At 48.5% G+C, this 11,850-nt stretch overlaps 2 protein-coding genes across 2 annotated transcripts; both read right to left on the reverse strand.

The window, feature by feature from the left end:
• Positions 1 to 1,347: 1,347 nt before the first annotated feature.
• LOC137906796 (beta-1,3-galactosyltransferase 5-like) lies at positions 1,348 to 2,930 on the reverse strand. The gene is made up of 2 exons (XM_068751084.1): positions 2,692 to 2,930; positions 1,348 to 2,428 (listed from the first exon to the last, which is right to left on the reverse strand). The coding sequence occupies exons 1-2, from the start codon at positions 2,928 to 2,930 to the stop codon at positions 1,348 to 1,350; spliced, it is 1,320 nt and encodes a 439-aa protein (XP_068607185.1).
• A 4,046-nt stretch (positions 2,931 to 6,976) lies between these two features.
• Positions 6,977 to 10,746, reverse strand: LOC137907068 (zinc finger protein GLIS2-like). Its single transcript, XM_068751378.1, has 6 exons — positions 10,581 to 10,746; positions 10,276 to 10,469; positions 10,017 to 10,193; positions 9,276 to 9,409; positions 8,222 to 8,340; positions 6,977 to 7,744 (listed from the first exon to the last, which is right to left on the reverse strand). Exons 1-6 carry the CDS (start codon positions 10,744 to 10,746, stop codon positions 7,077 to 7,079), a joined length of 1,458 nt encoding a protein of 485 aa, XP_068607479.1. The 3' UTR covers positions 6,977 to 7,076.
• Positions 10,747 to 11,850: the final 1,104 nt, after the last annotated feature.

Here is an 11,850-nt window from a genome sequence, read left to right on the forward strand (position 1 = left end):
TGGAGCAGATGTTGCATTTAAGATGTGAAGATGGAGACACGCTGGTCTGGAAGAGAGGAAGATCCATCTTTATGATTGAAGCAGGAAGAAAAGGAAACAATGTCGCAGGAGAATCATGGAGCCCTTTGACCTTTACTACGGTGGAAACAAACCGGACGCTTCAGAGGAATGAACACATCCCGATCGACGGGCGACCTCAGGATCTTCTCGTGCACGCTAATGAGACACGTTGCAGCTCACCTCATGAATACTTTTGCCTTCTTCCGTGCAAAGCCGTGGTGTTTTGAGGCCCGGAGACCTTCACCCTTTGCATACTTTTTCTGGAGTTTCCGAGTGCGTCCTTGTGGAAGACCTTACTGATGTTCCAGACGCCACTGATAAAAGTGAACGCGAGACACGGGGCCACTCGCTGCTTCAATAACACCTCTTGTTCTGCACCGACCAAACACCCTCCTTCAGGTTAATGTATGTAGCGTGTAGCATTAGCGTGTTGGTTACAGACAAGAAATTCAACAAATACTCAAATATAAGGCATTCAAAGTAGTAAAAGTACATCGTTATATATATTATAAACCCCATCTGAGACATATCTCTTAAATCAGTTCCGACAGCTTGGTTTATTTTATTACATTCACTGCTAAATGAACTCAACGTCACTCACTTTTATACCTCAAGTCAGAGTTTAATGGCTCTTTTTGAACGTATTCTACATTTTCCCATTTGGTGCAACGTTTCCTTTCCACTAAGGTAATGTGGAAAATAGCAAAAACCCTCTTTCACCAGCAACATGACTGCGAGCAAATCATTCCACGTTGTACATATTATGCGTCTTTTTAATTTATTGTTATTTTGTTTCAATGGAGTAACTGAATTTTAGTTTTATTGGTATTGTTAAATGTCGATGATTTATGTACTAAGGACTTTCAACGGAAACAAGACCGCAAGGGCTTTTTTTGAAATGCTCCTCTTAGACAGGATGATTGACTGTACTTGTACTTTAACATTCTATGTAATAAATATATTAATCATCATCATCTTCTTTAACTCTTTAATTTCGCTTCCCGTGTTCAGGCATCCCAGTGCTCAAAGAAAACAACAACAACAACAAAGCCACGAATAAACTGCTCACCAGCGACAGCTCCCAAGTCCACACATTCACATTTCAGGAAAAGGATCGATTCCCATCAGATTATTTTCGTGACAAACTTAACTTAATTTAACATAAATAGACACCACAGTAACCACAGCATTAAGGATGTATAAGAATTAAAGTCCAGAAGAGTAAAAAACCCATAAATAAGCCTCCCGGTCTCCGGCCACCACCGGGAGTCCTCGGGATTCCCTCACCTAACAGGGCGGGGCAGACCTCTTCAAGTCGGTCCAGTAGGTCAACAGATCTTTTGGAGACCCTAGAATGTAGGTGATGACTTTGGAAAACTCACAGCGGTCATAATGTGACAAGTAGGCCTTGAACTGAGAGGGATCCGGCGGCGACTTGGGCTCAAGTCCGAGCATTTTCATGCACTTTCCAATGTAAGCATCCTCGACGTTAAAGTAGCTGACTGATTTTGAGATCTCCACATATTTGAGAGGAAGGTCATTGGAGAAGACGTAGCCCATGCCCAGAGCGTAGGTAGGGTAAATGGGTTCTGGGTACAACTCCTCAGAGACGTACCACTTGGAGTCCCGTGAACGCACAACGGGCCTGTCCCACATAAGGTACCCCGTCAGGTAGTCCGTCTTGGGGATGTCCGGCCTCTTCAGCATGATTACTAGGTTTTCAATGTTCAGGAACATGTCCGAGTCGACCTTCATGGCGTACGCCGCTGTCGGACAGCGTGTGGCCAGCCAGTGCATCATCACCATGGTTTTGATGGTCAGGTTAGCATAGCTCTCCATAAAATCACTCTGGATCAGGTCTTGGTGCTGCAGATTCTCCTCTTTGACATTTCCATGCACCTTCTCGGCCTCAGAACCTCCAGATAATCCCAGCATGAACAGGGTAAGCACCGCCTTGCCCCGAACCAGTGTCTCGTTGCCCCATGTCCGCCGGATGGCGTCCCGAGCTTCCACATCATTAGGTCTCACCGCAACCATCAAGACCAAGAAAGGATTCCTGGCCATGCATAAGTCTTTGTTATCCATAATAAAGAGGTAGTTGCGTGGGTAAGCTATGTGGTACTGAAAAACCACAGGCGGCGCCGGCGCCGGCGTTGGCGTCTCGCTGGGTGTAGCTCTGTGTTTGGGACCGAGTCCAGTGGTCTGATTGGAAACCCTCTGATGCTGAGAACGGAATGCAAATCTGTCCCACACGGAGCTGATGGACGTAAAGTAGCACAGAATGCAGAGCAGGAGACAAAGGACGAGCATGAGCTGGAACAAGGAGTGACTCAAAGGCTTCTTCTGGAGCGACGGGGCGTCAACAGGCCTAAAAGAGATCAAGAGAGACAGAGATCAAACAGGACAGATCATGTTGGGGACGAGAGAAAGAAGCATAATGTTTTAAAAAGATTCACGGAGACAATAAATAATGTCATAATCTCGTGAAAATAAAGCAAGCCGACTTAAAGCGGTTCAGATGTTCTTATCTGAACATGGAGTGCGTGTTCATCCTGAGCCGATAGCCAATGACCAGGACCAAGTCTGTTTACATGAACAAACAAACACCTGCGCCAGACCTGAGGAGCTTACTGTTGAGACGCAGCGACCCCCTTCAGCCCCAACAGTCGCCCTGAACCCAGCGGGGACAGCAGGGACAAGAGGACGCCGACCTCCGCCTTCAGCGCGCGTCTCAGGCGGAGAGCCGACACGAGGAAACGCCCGCGGCCACGCCCGCGGCCACGCGCCGTGACGCGCACAGGTGCGGCGGCGGGACCGGCGGGGCCCGCGGGGGCCCCAGCGAGCTCCGCCGAGCCTTCCCGAAGCGCCATGAGGCTGACTGAAGTTCACAGACGTTTACACGAGGTTTAGCAGCACCGCCATCAGGAAGACGCGCGGGGGGGGGGCGTTGCGTTAAATGGGCCGCCGCTTGAGATAAGGTGCGTTGGATACGCGCTACAGGGACTGGAGCCTGCTTGCGCGTCGGGGATGAAGTACAATGTCATTAATTTATCGGTGTAAAAGCTCAAATCAATTTGTTCCATATTGATTGGACTGGAAACGCGCACACGCGCACATACTAATATCACTTCTTTGTTTACTAAAACAATCTCTTCATTTTTTTCAAACGGGCGAACGTGTGTGTGTGTTTTGGAGGAGGTGTCATTTGCAAAGGCAATATTTGATGTGACGCTATGTCGCTATAGGTATTGTAATATTCAGGATGTCGGTGAACGTCACACATCACCAGTCCAGGGAAGGTTGTCGGTTAAACGCCAGCAGTGAATAAACCTCTCCATCTCTCACCCACGTACTGATTTCATATGCAGCCATCCTTCCTGGATTAATACTTAGTTTGTATCTGGAATTGAAATCCTACTTGTAAGTCATGCAAATCAAAAAAGAAATGGCGATTCGACACATTCCAGGCAGTGGTTGGTATAGGTCGGTGTGACCCGAATGCACCTCATTAATCATGTAGCGGTACTTTCTCCTGCCCTCTGGTTTCTACAGGTCAGAATCAGACAGAACTTTATTATCCCCAGCAGAGACACACAATTCAGTCATCACACAATTAAAACACGAAAAGTGGCACAGAAGGCTGGCCGTTGATAAAACCAATGGATGCAGGAACAAATGAATTTTGGAATCTGGTTGTCCTGCACTTTGGTACTGTGGAAGTTCGTACTCTACTAAAAGTTGATCTACATGTACCATGTACCGACGCAGAAGGCAGCAGCCTGTGTTCAGAGGACAGCTTGTGCTGTTTGTTGTAACTCTGATTGTACGGGACAGAGAGCTCCTTAAAACTGACCCCAACATCTTGCGACACCTCTTTGTGATGCTGTTCGGCCGGTTTCTGTCCTTCAAGGTAAGGGACCCAAACCAGCAAGTAAAAGAGAAGGTTAAAACAGACTCAATAAAACAAGAATAAAACATCTTCACAAAAGAGGTATCCACACTAAAACTTCTCAACTTCTGGTAAAAGTACATGCGCTGGAGGGCCTTTGCACACGGTGTTTGGCTCGAATGCCAGCTTGCCGTCCATGATGGCACACAGGTATTTGTACTGCTGTACCGTTTCTACTGCCTGGCCGTGAATAAAAACAGGGTGGATTGGTGGGGGCTTCCTCCTAAAATCAATGAATATTTCCTTTGTTTCCTTCATATTAATGTTCAACAAGGATCTCTCACACCAGTTTAAAAAGTCACCGACCACTGCGCCGTGATCGGTGTTCACATTACCGAGTCTGAATAGACGCTTACCTGATGGAAGGGTTTCTATAATATTATATTTATAGTGAAATGCATATTTCCTTATTCACGTACTTCTCCCAAGCAGAGCTGCATTTGCCGACGCACAGAAAGTCAGTGTTGGTTTTCAGATCTTACCTTTTCAGCTTTTTCCCACCTGAGCCGGTCTCTGGGTCACCCACTACTCCCCGACTCTTCCTTCCTGATTCCCTCAGTTCTTCCCGATCCATAATTCTCTATTGCCTCTTGCCAAGCTTCAGGGGTCGAGGTGATGATTGCAGCGGGAGGAGTTTGTTATAAAAATCACATGACATAAACGCACCATTTATTTCTGCTGCCCAGTGGAGTGTGTAGGTGAGAGAGAGAGAGAGAGAGAGAGGGTGGGATCTGTGGGAGGTTAGAGTTGTGTCGTATGCTTTCACACCTTCGGTCAACTCTCTCTCTCTCTCACACACACACACACAATTAAATTTCTTTTTTTTTTACTTTACCAACTCATACCCCCCCCCCCCCCCCCCAACACAACTACACTGTGCTCTAGATATATTTTCATGGGGTCATAAAAGCATCATAATCACAGCGATATATAGGAAGGAAGGACGAACGCCTTCTGTTGCTGGTGAAACTGGAAATGCACAATTCATATTCACGAACAGCTGGTCTTCTTCCAACTCGTGTCTCCTTATTATACCAAACGGAAGCACTTAGAGATTTAACATCAGTGGTCCGAGGACTGACCCTTGTGGGACACCAGAGATAGAATTTCTTTCCACGGATTTGAAATAATAAATGTACCTATGGAAAATTCAGCATTATGACTCGCCTGAAGAAAAACTGCTCAGTATTATATCACATCCACACATTTTACTGGGACATAACGTACTGGAGTAGTAAATGAGCTATTTCCAAAGTACATAGAGTTTCCAGTTAACTTACTTAAGCTATTGAACCTTATACCCAATGAACCTGAACTAGAAACCCTTTTGTGTGATTATACGTTTACAGCTGGCGTAACTCAACTTTGTACTGTGAGAAAACGTCAAATCGTCAAATCTGCTTCCAGAACGGAACAAGACTCATGAACCGGTCCACTCCAAATTCACAGTTAAAGTTAATAATTCCTATTCACTGAACAGAAATACATTTTTATGGCATATGTTTGAACATAGGGCAAAATCTGACATTTTCTTTACTGAAAAAAAGGAGAGATAAAGAACTGGACGGTAGCTAGCCTCAACTCTATTTTAGGATTTGGGCAGCTAATAATCACAACGTATTGTGGTATAGTTATGATATGCTATTGACAAACACAACAGAATTAGCTTTAGCAACACTCGAACCAGATGTGAGACATCACAGCACAAAAGGAGACACAAGTTGAGCTTCTCGTCCTTGTGTTTATTGACTTCGTCATTTCCATCAGCAGGTGGAAGAGTTACAGCGGCCCCGATGCAGAAATCACATCCGTTGTCGACTTATTCAACGTCACTGTTCTAAAATGTCATTGAACGTACATTCATACTCGTAATATTTGCGTAATATATTTCTTTCTTTATATAGCTTGTGATATATTTTCAGTTCAAACATAAGGCACTCGGACACCTTCCGAAATACTGATTATTATTACAATTATTATTATAAATCAATGTGCAAAAATAAAAGAGAATACAGGAAGCATCAACACGGATACTGGCCACATGTGGCCATTGTCAAACATTCACTTTTCAAAAATAAGCAGTTTTCTTCTTTTGTACCTTTAAATTTGGATCTGAAGCAAATGTGTACTCGCTGAAGCTCGACACACACTTTTGTCGACCGTGTTCCATCTTGAACGTTATCTTCATCGATCCGACGCCTTGTTTAACAAGCAGGGCTGACCTCAAGCAGATCATTGTCCCGGGAACAGCAAATAGCTTACGGTAAACCACGAAACGACCGGAGCAGCTCGCAAACAGTCCGAGAGGACGGAGAAAGTTTCATGACACACTTAAGTCAATTTCAAAGAAAATAAAAGAGCAGCTGACAGCCACGCTGCCACCGTTTACGAGGAGTGAATCAGTGACACGGACGACGAGTGGAAGTGACTCACATTCCGCCCTTAATCTGCTTCACAGTGAGATTTATAAAAACGCTAACCGATGTTCCATTAAATGATTAAATGCGTGGACTGTTTATTCGCCCATTGCTCCCCGTAATCATGCTTTTATTTCAAAAGGGTGGAAGCAGCCAGTGGGGGATTGTCAAACACGATCAGCTGATTTTTTTAAGGCCATTGTTTTTTCCCAATGCAGGATGTCTGCGAGACATCTGCCATCGCCTCAACGCACACGGGATTTTATTTTGGAAGGATGTTGACGTGTAAATATGGCCGTGAGTCTTTGAGCCTGAGCGATGATTTCAACACATCCTCGAGGACGTCTGAAAACACGAGTTGGTAAAAAAGGACTTGATGGGGAAATGCTTTCCCGCTCTGTGACATTTAAATCGACCCTTTAAACTAAACAACAACAACAACAGCTGGAATATAAATGATTCCAGGTGTTTTTACACATTCAACACAAAGACTTTCAATCTGTCTTCACTCGCCGGAATGGCTGAAGTGCCTTTCATGGCTGGAATGGTGACACACACACACACGCACACGCACACACACACACACACACACACACACACACACACACGCACACACACGCGGGCCAGGCTGGTTCTGGTTCTACGCCGTGCTAGCTGACGACAGCTGGCTTGAGGAGGAGCGCCCTCTGAGGGACAACCAGCCAGGACAACGTGTCAGGTCTTCTGGGCCCCACCGGGGCAGACAGGTTCAGCACCTCCTCCTCCTCCTCCTCCTCCTCCTCTCCTTCCTCCTCTTCGCTTTTGGTCTCCTTCCCCGTCATCGGTCTCAGACTTCTCAGAGCTCCCAGCCCGAACATGGAGGCAGCTCCAAAGTGCAGCAGAGCAGAGTCTAAGAGTCCAAGCGACCCGATGCCGCCGCCTCCCCCTCCGCCCATGGAGAAGAGCGGAGCCCCGTGGTGACCCAGGGCTCTGGCCTGGCAAAACGCCGAGAGAGGAAAAGAGGACCCCAGGCCTCCGAGAAGAGCCGCGGCAGGCCTCGGGACGATGATCTGGGCCCCGCCCGCGGCGCTCTGGCACCCCGGGTGGATCGTGCCTGTTCCCAGCCTGCCAGAGGCGCCTTGTTCCGGAGCTACAAAGTGGCCGTGCGCCTTGATGTGCTTGCGTAGCGAGCTGGGGTCCGTGTAGCGCTTCAGGCAGCCCGCCATCTTGCAGCAGTAAGGCTTGTCGACGTAGTGGGTGCGGGTGTGTTTGAAGCGGTCGCTGGAGTTGGAGTAGCGTTTGCTGCAGCCTTCGTAAGGACAAACGTAGGGTTTCTCCCCTGGAGGAGGAAACGGAGAGGAGTCAGCGTCCGCAACGGGTCAGGGGTGCTGCTGATGTCATCAGCTAGTGACGAATCTGACCTCGCCTACAGGACCCCCCCCGTACACGACTACTGAGAGGACATCTGAGGGGACACGTCTTGTGTAAAGCGGTCGGTTTGCACAGGAGGGCCCGGCCCCAGGAGACCTGACAGAGCAAACACTCATGACGGGACGTCGTGGCAGATTTATGTGTGAACGCAATCGTCCGCGGGCGTAAAACGACCCATAAAGCAGCAGGAAGTGTGGCTTTTATGGTCTGGTTTGTGTTACCTAGGAGACCATCCATCAATGAGCAGCAGGGAGACGCACCCCGAGACAATCCCTGATCAGCTAATCTGTAACCGCTTATCCGAATCCGGCTCGAGGGATACAGACCTCTCCCGGCGGAAGTGGGCGGGGCATGCCCCGTGGACCTGGTGGCTTGGTGAACTCACCTGTGTGTGAGCGGGTGTGTATCTTCAGGTTCTCCAGCCGCGAGAAGCTCTTGTTACAGGTGGGGCAATGGTGCGGCTTCTCGTTGGTGTGTGTGCGGATGTGAATCAGCATTTTATACCTGGAAAACACAGAAGGCGTGTTTGTCGAGGATACAAACACGGACGTCGTACCTGACCCCAGACGACCTCTGTAAGCGGCCGTATCCTTATCAACATACTCCCAGCTCCCGGAGGAACCCGGATCCTGTTCGCAGCTTCTGGTCTAAGTTTTATTATCAGGGAACTTCCCATAAGTGCAGACGAATGTCCAGAACATGATGTACGTACACGGTAATTAAAACAAGGAGGTTCTGCTTTTAACGGTTCATTTGTCCGTCTGTTAACACGATTATGGGAAAACTGCTGGATGGATATTGATGAAATAAATCTGAAGTTGGGTCTTGGACTAACTTTGATAATTTACTTATAATGGAGGCTTTAAAATATATATATCTTGTAGAATCTGCATTAAATTCAGTCACCAGAAATCCCAGTCATAAATGGGTCCGATATGAACCATCATGAAAAACGTCTCCTGGTTCTGATCCGGAATGAGGTCAGGAACAAATATTACATCAAACACATACTAAATACTTTTTATTGATTTGTCCCTCGGAGGTTTACAGTCAGTGCCTGTTACACTCTCTAACTGTATTCCGCTGCTGGTCGCCGGGTGAAGTGGGTGAAGTGTCTTGCCAAAGGACACAACGATAGTGCACACATGAGACCAAGCCGGGAATCAAACCACCAACCTCTCGATCACAGGACGAACCTCTCAACCACTGCTGATTCACTTTGGCTTTTCATGGTGAATAAAGATACCAAGAACAATCTAGAACCTTTTGGCGCTGATCCAGATCACCGTGTGGACGGCGTGGATCCAGTTAGGAGGGGAACGAGCTGCTTGGGGGAGGTCTGTGCTCTCTGAGTGGTTTCCTAGTCATTTCTGCATCATTCATTTTGAAGACGTAATTTCGGACCCCGATCGTGACGTTTTTCTGCATCGATCAGTTACCTGGCGTTGAAGCCCCTCCCGTTTCGGGCGCAGCCCTCCCACTTGCAGCAGTACCCAGAATCCCTTTCAGGCTTGACGTGGAAGTCGTTGATGTGATCCACCAGATCCTGCAGCGAGTCGAATCGCAGGCGGCACTGGAGGGGGGGGGGACAGCGACGGTCAACGCAGCTAAGAAGGGCTGAAACGCTACGATATAACAGCAGCTCCGTTTATTTAGCTCGCAGCATAAACGACGTTACGCTTTAAATAAAGTTGCTTCGAAGGTACGTTTCATTTTTTTCATTTTTCCACAGACATTAGAAATTAGATTCCTCTTGCTTTTTATAAATATTGTAAACCAGTGTGTGAAATATTTTACCTATTTATCTGCAACACTTATTTTTATTTTAACACAATAATTGCTCGATCCTATTTTAAAATATACCATGAATCGACAATTTCCAAAAAGTCATGGTGGCAGTTTGAGATGATTTTCAGAACAACAATGATACAAACCTCCAAAACATTTTATTTTCCAGTGATGACGTAACAGAAATGTACTTTACATTTTAAAAGTAACTGACTGCAATGGGTGATTGTCTAAAATTAAAATAAGCAGGTTATGATAAGCTTGTGTTCTCAGCACCACCTAGTGGTCAGAGTTATGACGCAGCCATTTGTGATGCAATAGAAATTAAATGCATCTGATTGATTGAACTTTTTTTTCATTGTCTTGCTGTGCCGTGATTCCGTTTTACGCACCTTCATCCAGCGGCAGGTCAGCTGACTGTCATCTGGGGAAACTCGCCTCTCTCTGTTCTGGCCAATGAACATGGAGGAAGGAAAGCCGTAGGCCCTCGGTGGACTCCTGAGCGGCAGGTAGAACGGATAACCCTGCGGCGAAGCTCCGCCCTCCACGCCTCGATGACGAGCCGCTTCCTGGAAGCGACGGAGACGGAGAGAGGTGGAATCGCTCAGATCGGTGACGAGAGCGAGACGACGATCCGACACCTGGACTCACCTGTGAGAAGAGGTGTGGCTGAGGACTGCGGCTGCTGTGAGGAGACTCCAGCGGGGAGGGAGGGGAGAGCGAGGAGGGGGAGGAAGGAGACGGGGGGAGGGAGGATGGGTGGCGAGACGAGGGTGACAGGCTGAGGTCCATCGCCGGGGGGCTGAAGCAGGACCCTGGTCGCTCCTGGCAGGGGGACTGGGAATCTGAAGCGGGATAAAGAGACGTCAGCATCACGCTAAGCCGGGAGCAGCCCCCGCCTGATGGGAGGAAGGGAGCCGCAGCTGGATGACAGCGGCCGTCGGTTTGACCCTCACCTGGAGAGGAGGGCGGGGAAGGAAAGGCGGCGCAGAAGAGGCGTGGTCGTGTAGCGCTGAGAGGGGCGCAGGGAGAGGAAGCACAAGCCCTCTTTCCCAATCTCGCTCGACCATCTGTCCGTCCGGAGGGAAGTTTCAAGTCCAACGGCTCGTCCAATGACAGCATGGCTGACGGTAGCTCCTCCCCACCTGGGGAAAAAGAACAGAAACGGACGCTCAGTTTTGTGATTCCTGTTTTTGGACGTTTGCTGTTGCAGTAAAAACCGACGGCGTGGGTTCGACCAGCCGCCCTAGATGGTCCCGCTTCGCCGAGGGGCTCAGTGCGTTTTTATTCTCAGTACTTTTCCACACGGAGACGTACTTTGGGCGTAGCATGAGACAGAAAAACAGCAACTCTTGACCATGACTCAGCTCGTTATTTCTTGTGAGACCAAATGACTCAAGACCCTGCTTCAAAGAGAACAGGAAATACTTTCGGCAAAAAACTGAGGAGGAAAAAATCCGCAGTGGAACGGGCCGAAACGTCACACGGATGTTTGACAGCTGCTGCAGAGGTGGGCGAGGCGCTCGGGCTTTAACGGCTTATATATAATATATATATATATTATATATATATCAGAAGTTTGATTTCTCCACTCTGACATTCGCCAAAGCCGTCCAATCAGCGCGAGCGAGCGACAGGTGCCTTCCCACCTTTTTTTCGCGCCAAGCTGAGCTAAGCTAAGCTAACTGATGCTAACCAGGCTCTGGATCCACTCCGATCTCCCAGACGTGGATTTAACTGTGGATCCCGGATGCCTCCAGCAGGGGCGCACGTCGACGCAACGGCAAACGCCCTTTAGCTAGCGGCGCTTCCTTTCGGGGATTCGACCTAGCAACCTTCCAGCGACACGCGCATCTATTCAACTCGCTGGCACGACAGATTCCTCCCCGGGTATAACGTGAGGCCGAGGCTAAACCACAATGAAGTCAGTGTTTAGGTCGCCCTGCTGGCCCGATGCTTCACCACGCACACACACGCACGCACACACACACACACACACACACAGACTAAAGTCACATCATGCACATAACTCCCAACCACATGTGAGCCCCCCCCTCTAGAACCTCCAGCAGCTCCGCCCCTTGTTTCCCCTCGATGACCTGCGTTTGGGCAGCCGGCCCATTCCCTCTTATGGATCCCGCACACGCGCACGCGTGGACGCACTCACGTGCACGCTCAGGGACGTCCAGCGCGGCGTGTGCTCCAGTCCCGTGGTTACTCTTTGAT

The sequence above is a fragment of the Brachionichthys hirsutus genome, chromosome 17 (assembly GCF_040956055.1).
Source record: "Brachionichthys hirsutus isolate HB-005 chromosome 17, CSIRO-AGI_Bhir_v1, whole genome shotgun sequence".
NCBI classification, from domain to species: domain Eukaryota; kingdom Metazoa; phylum Chordata; class Actinopteri; order Lophiiformes; family Brachionichthyidae; genus Brachionichthys; species Brachionichthys hirsutus.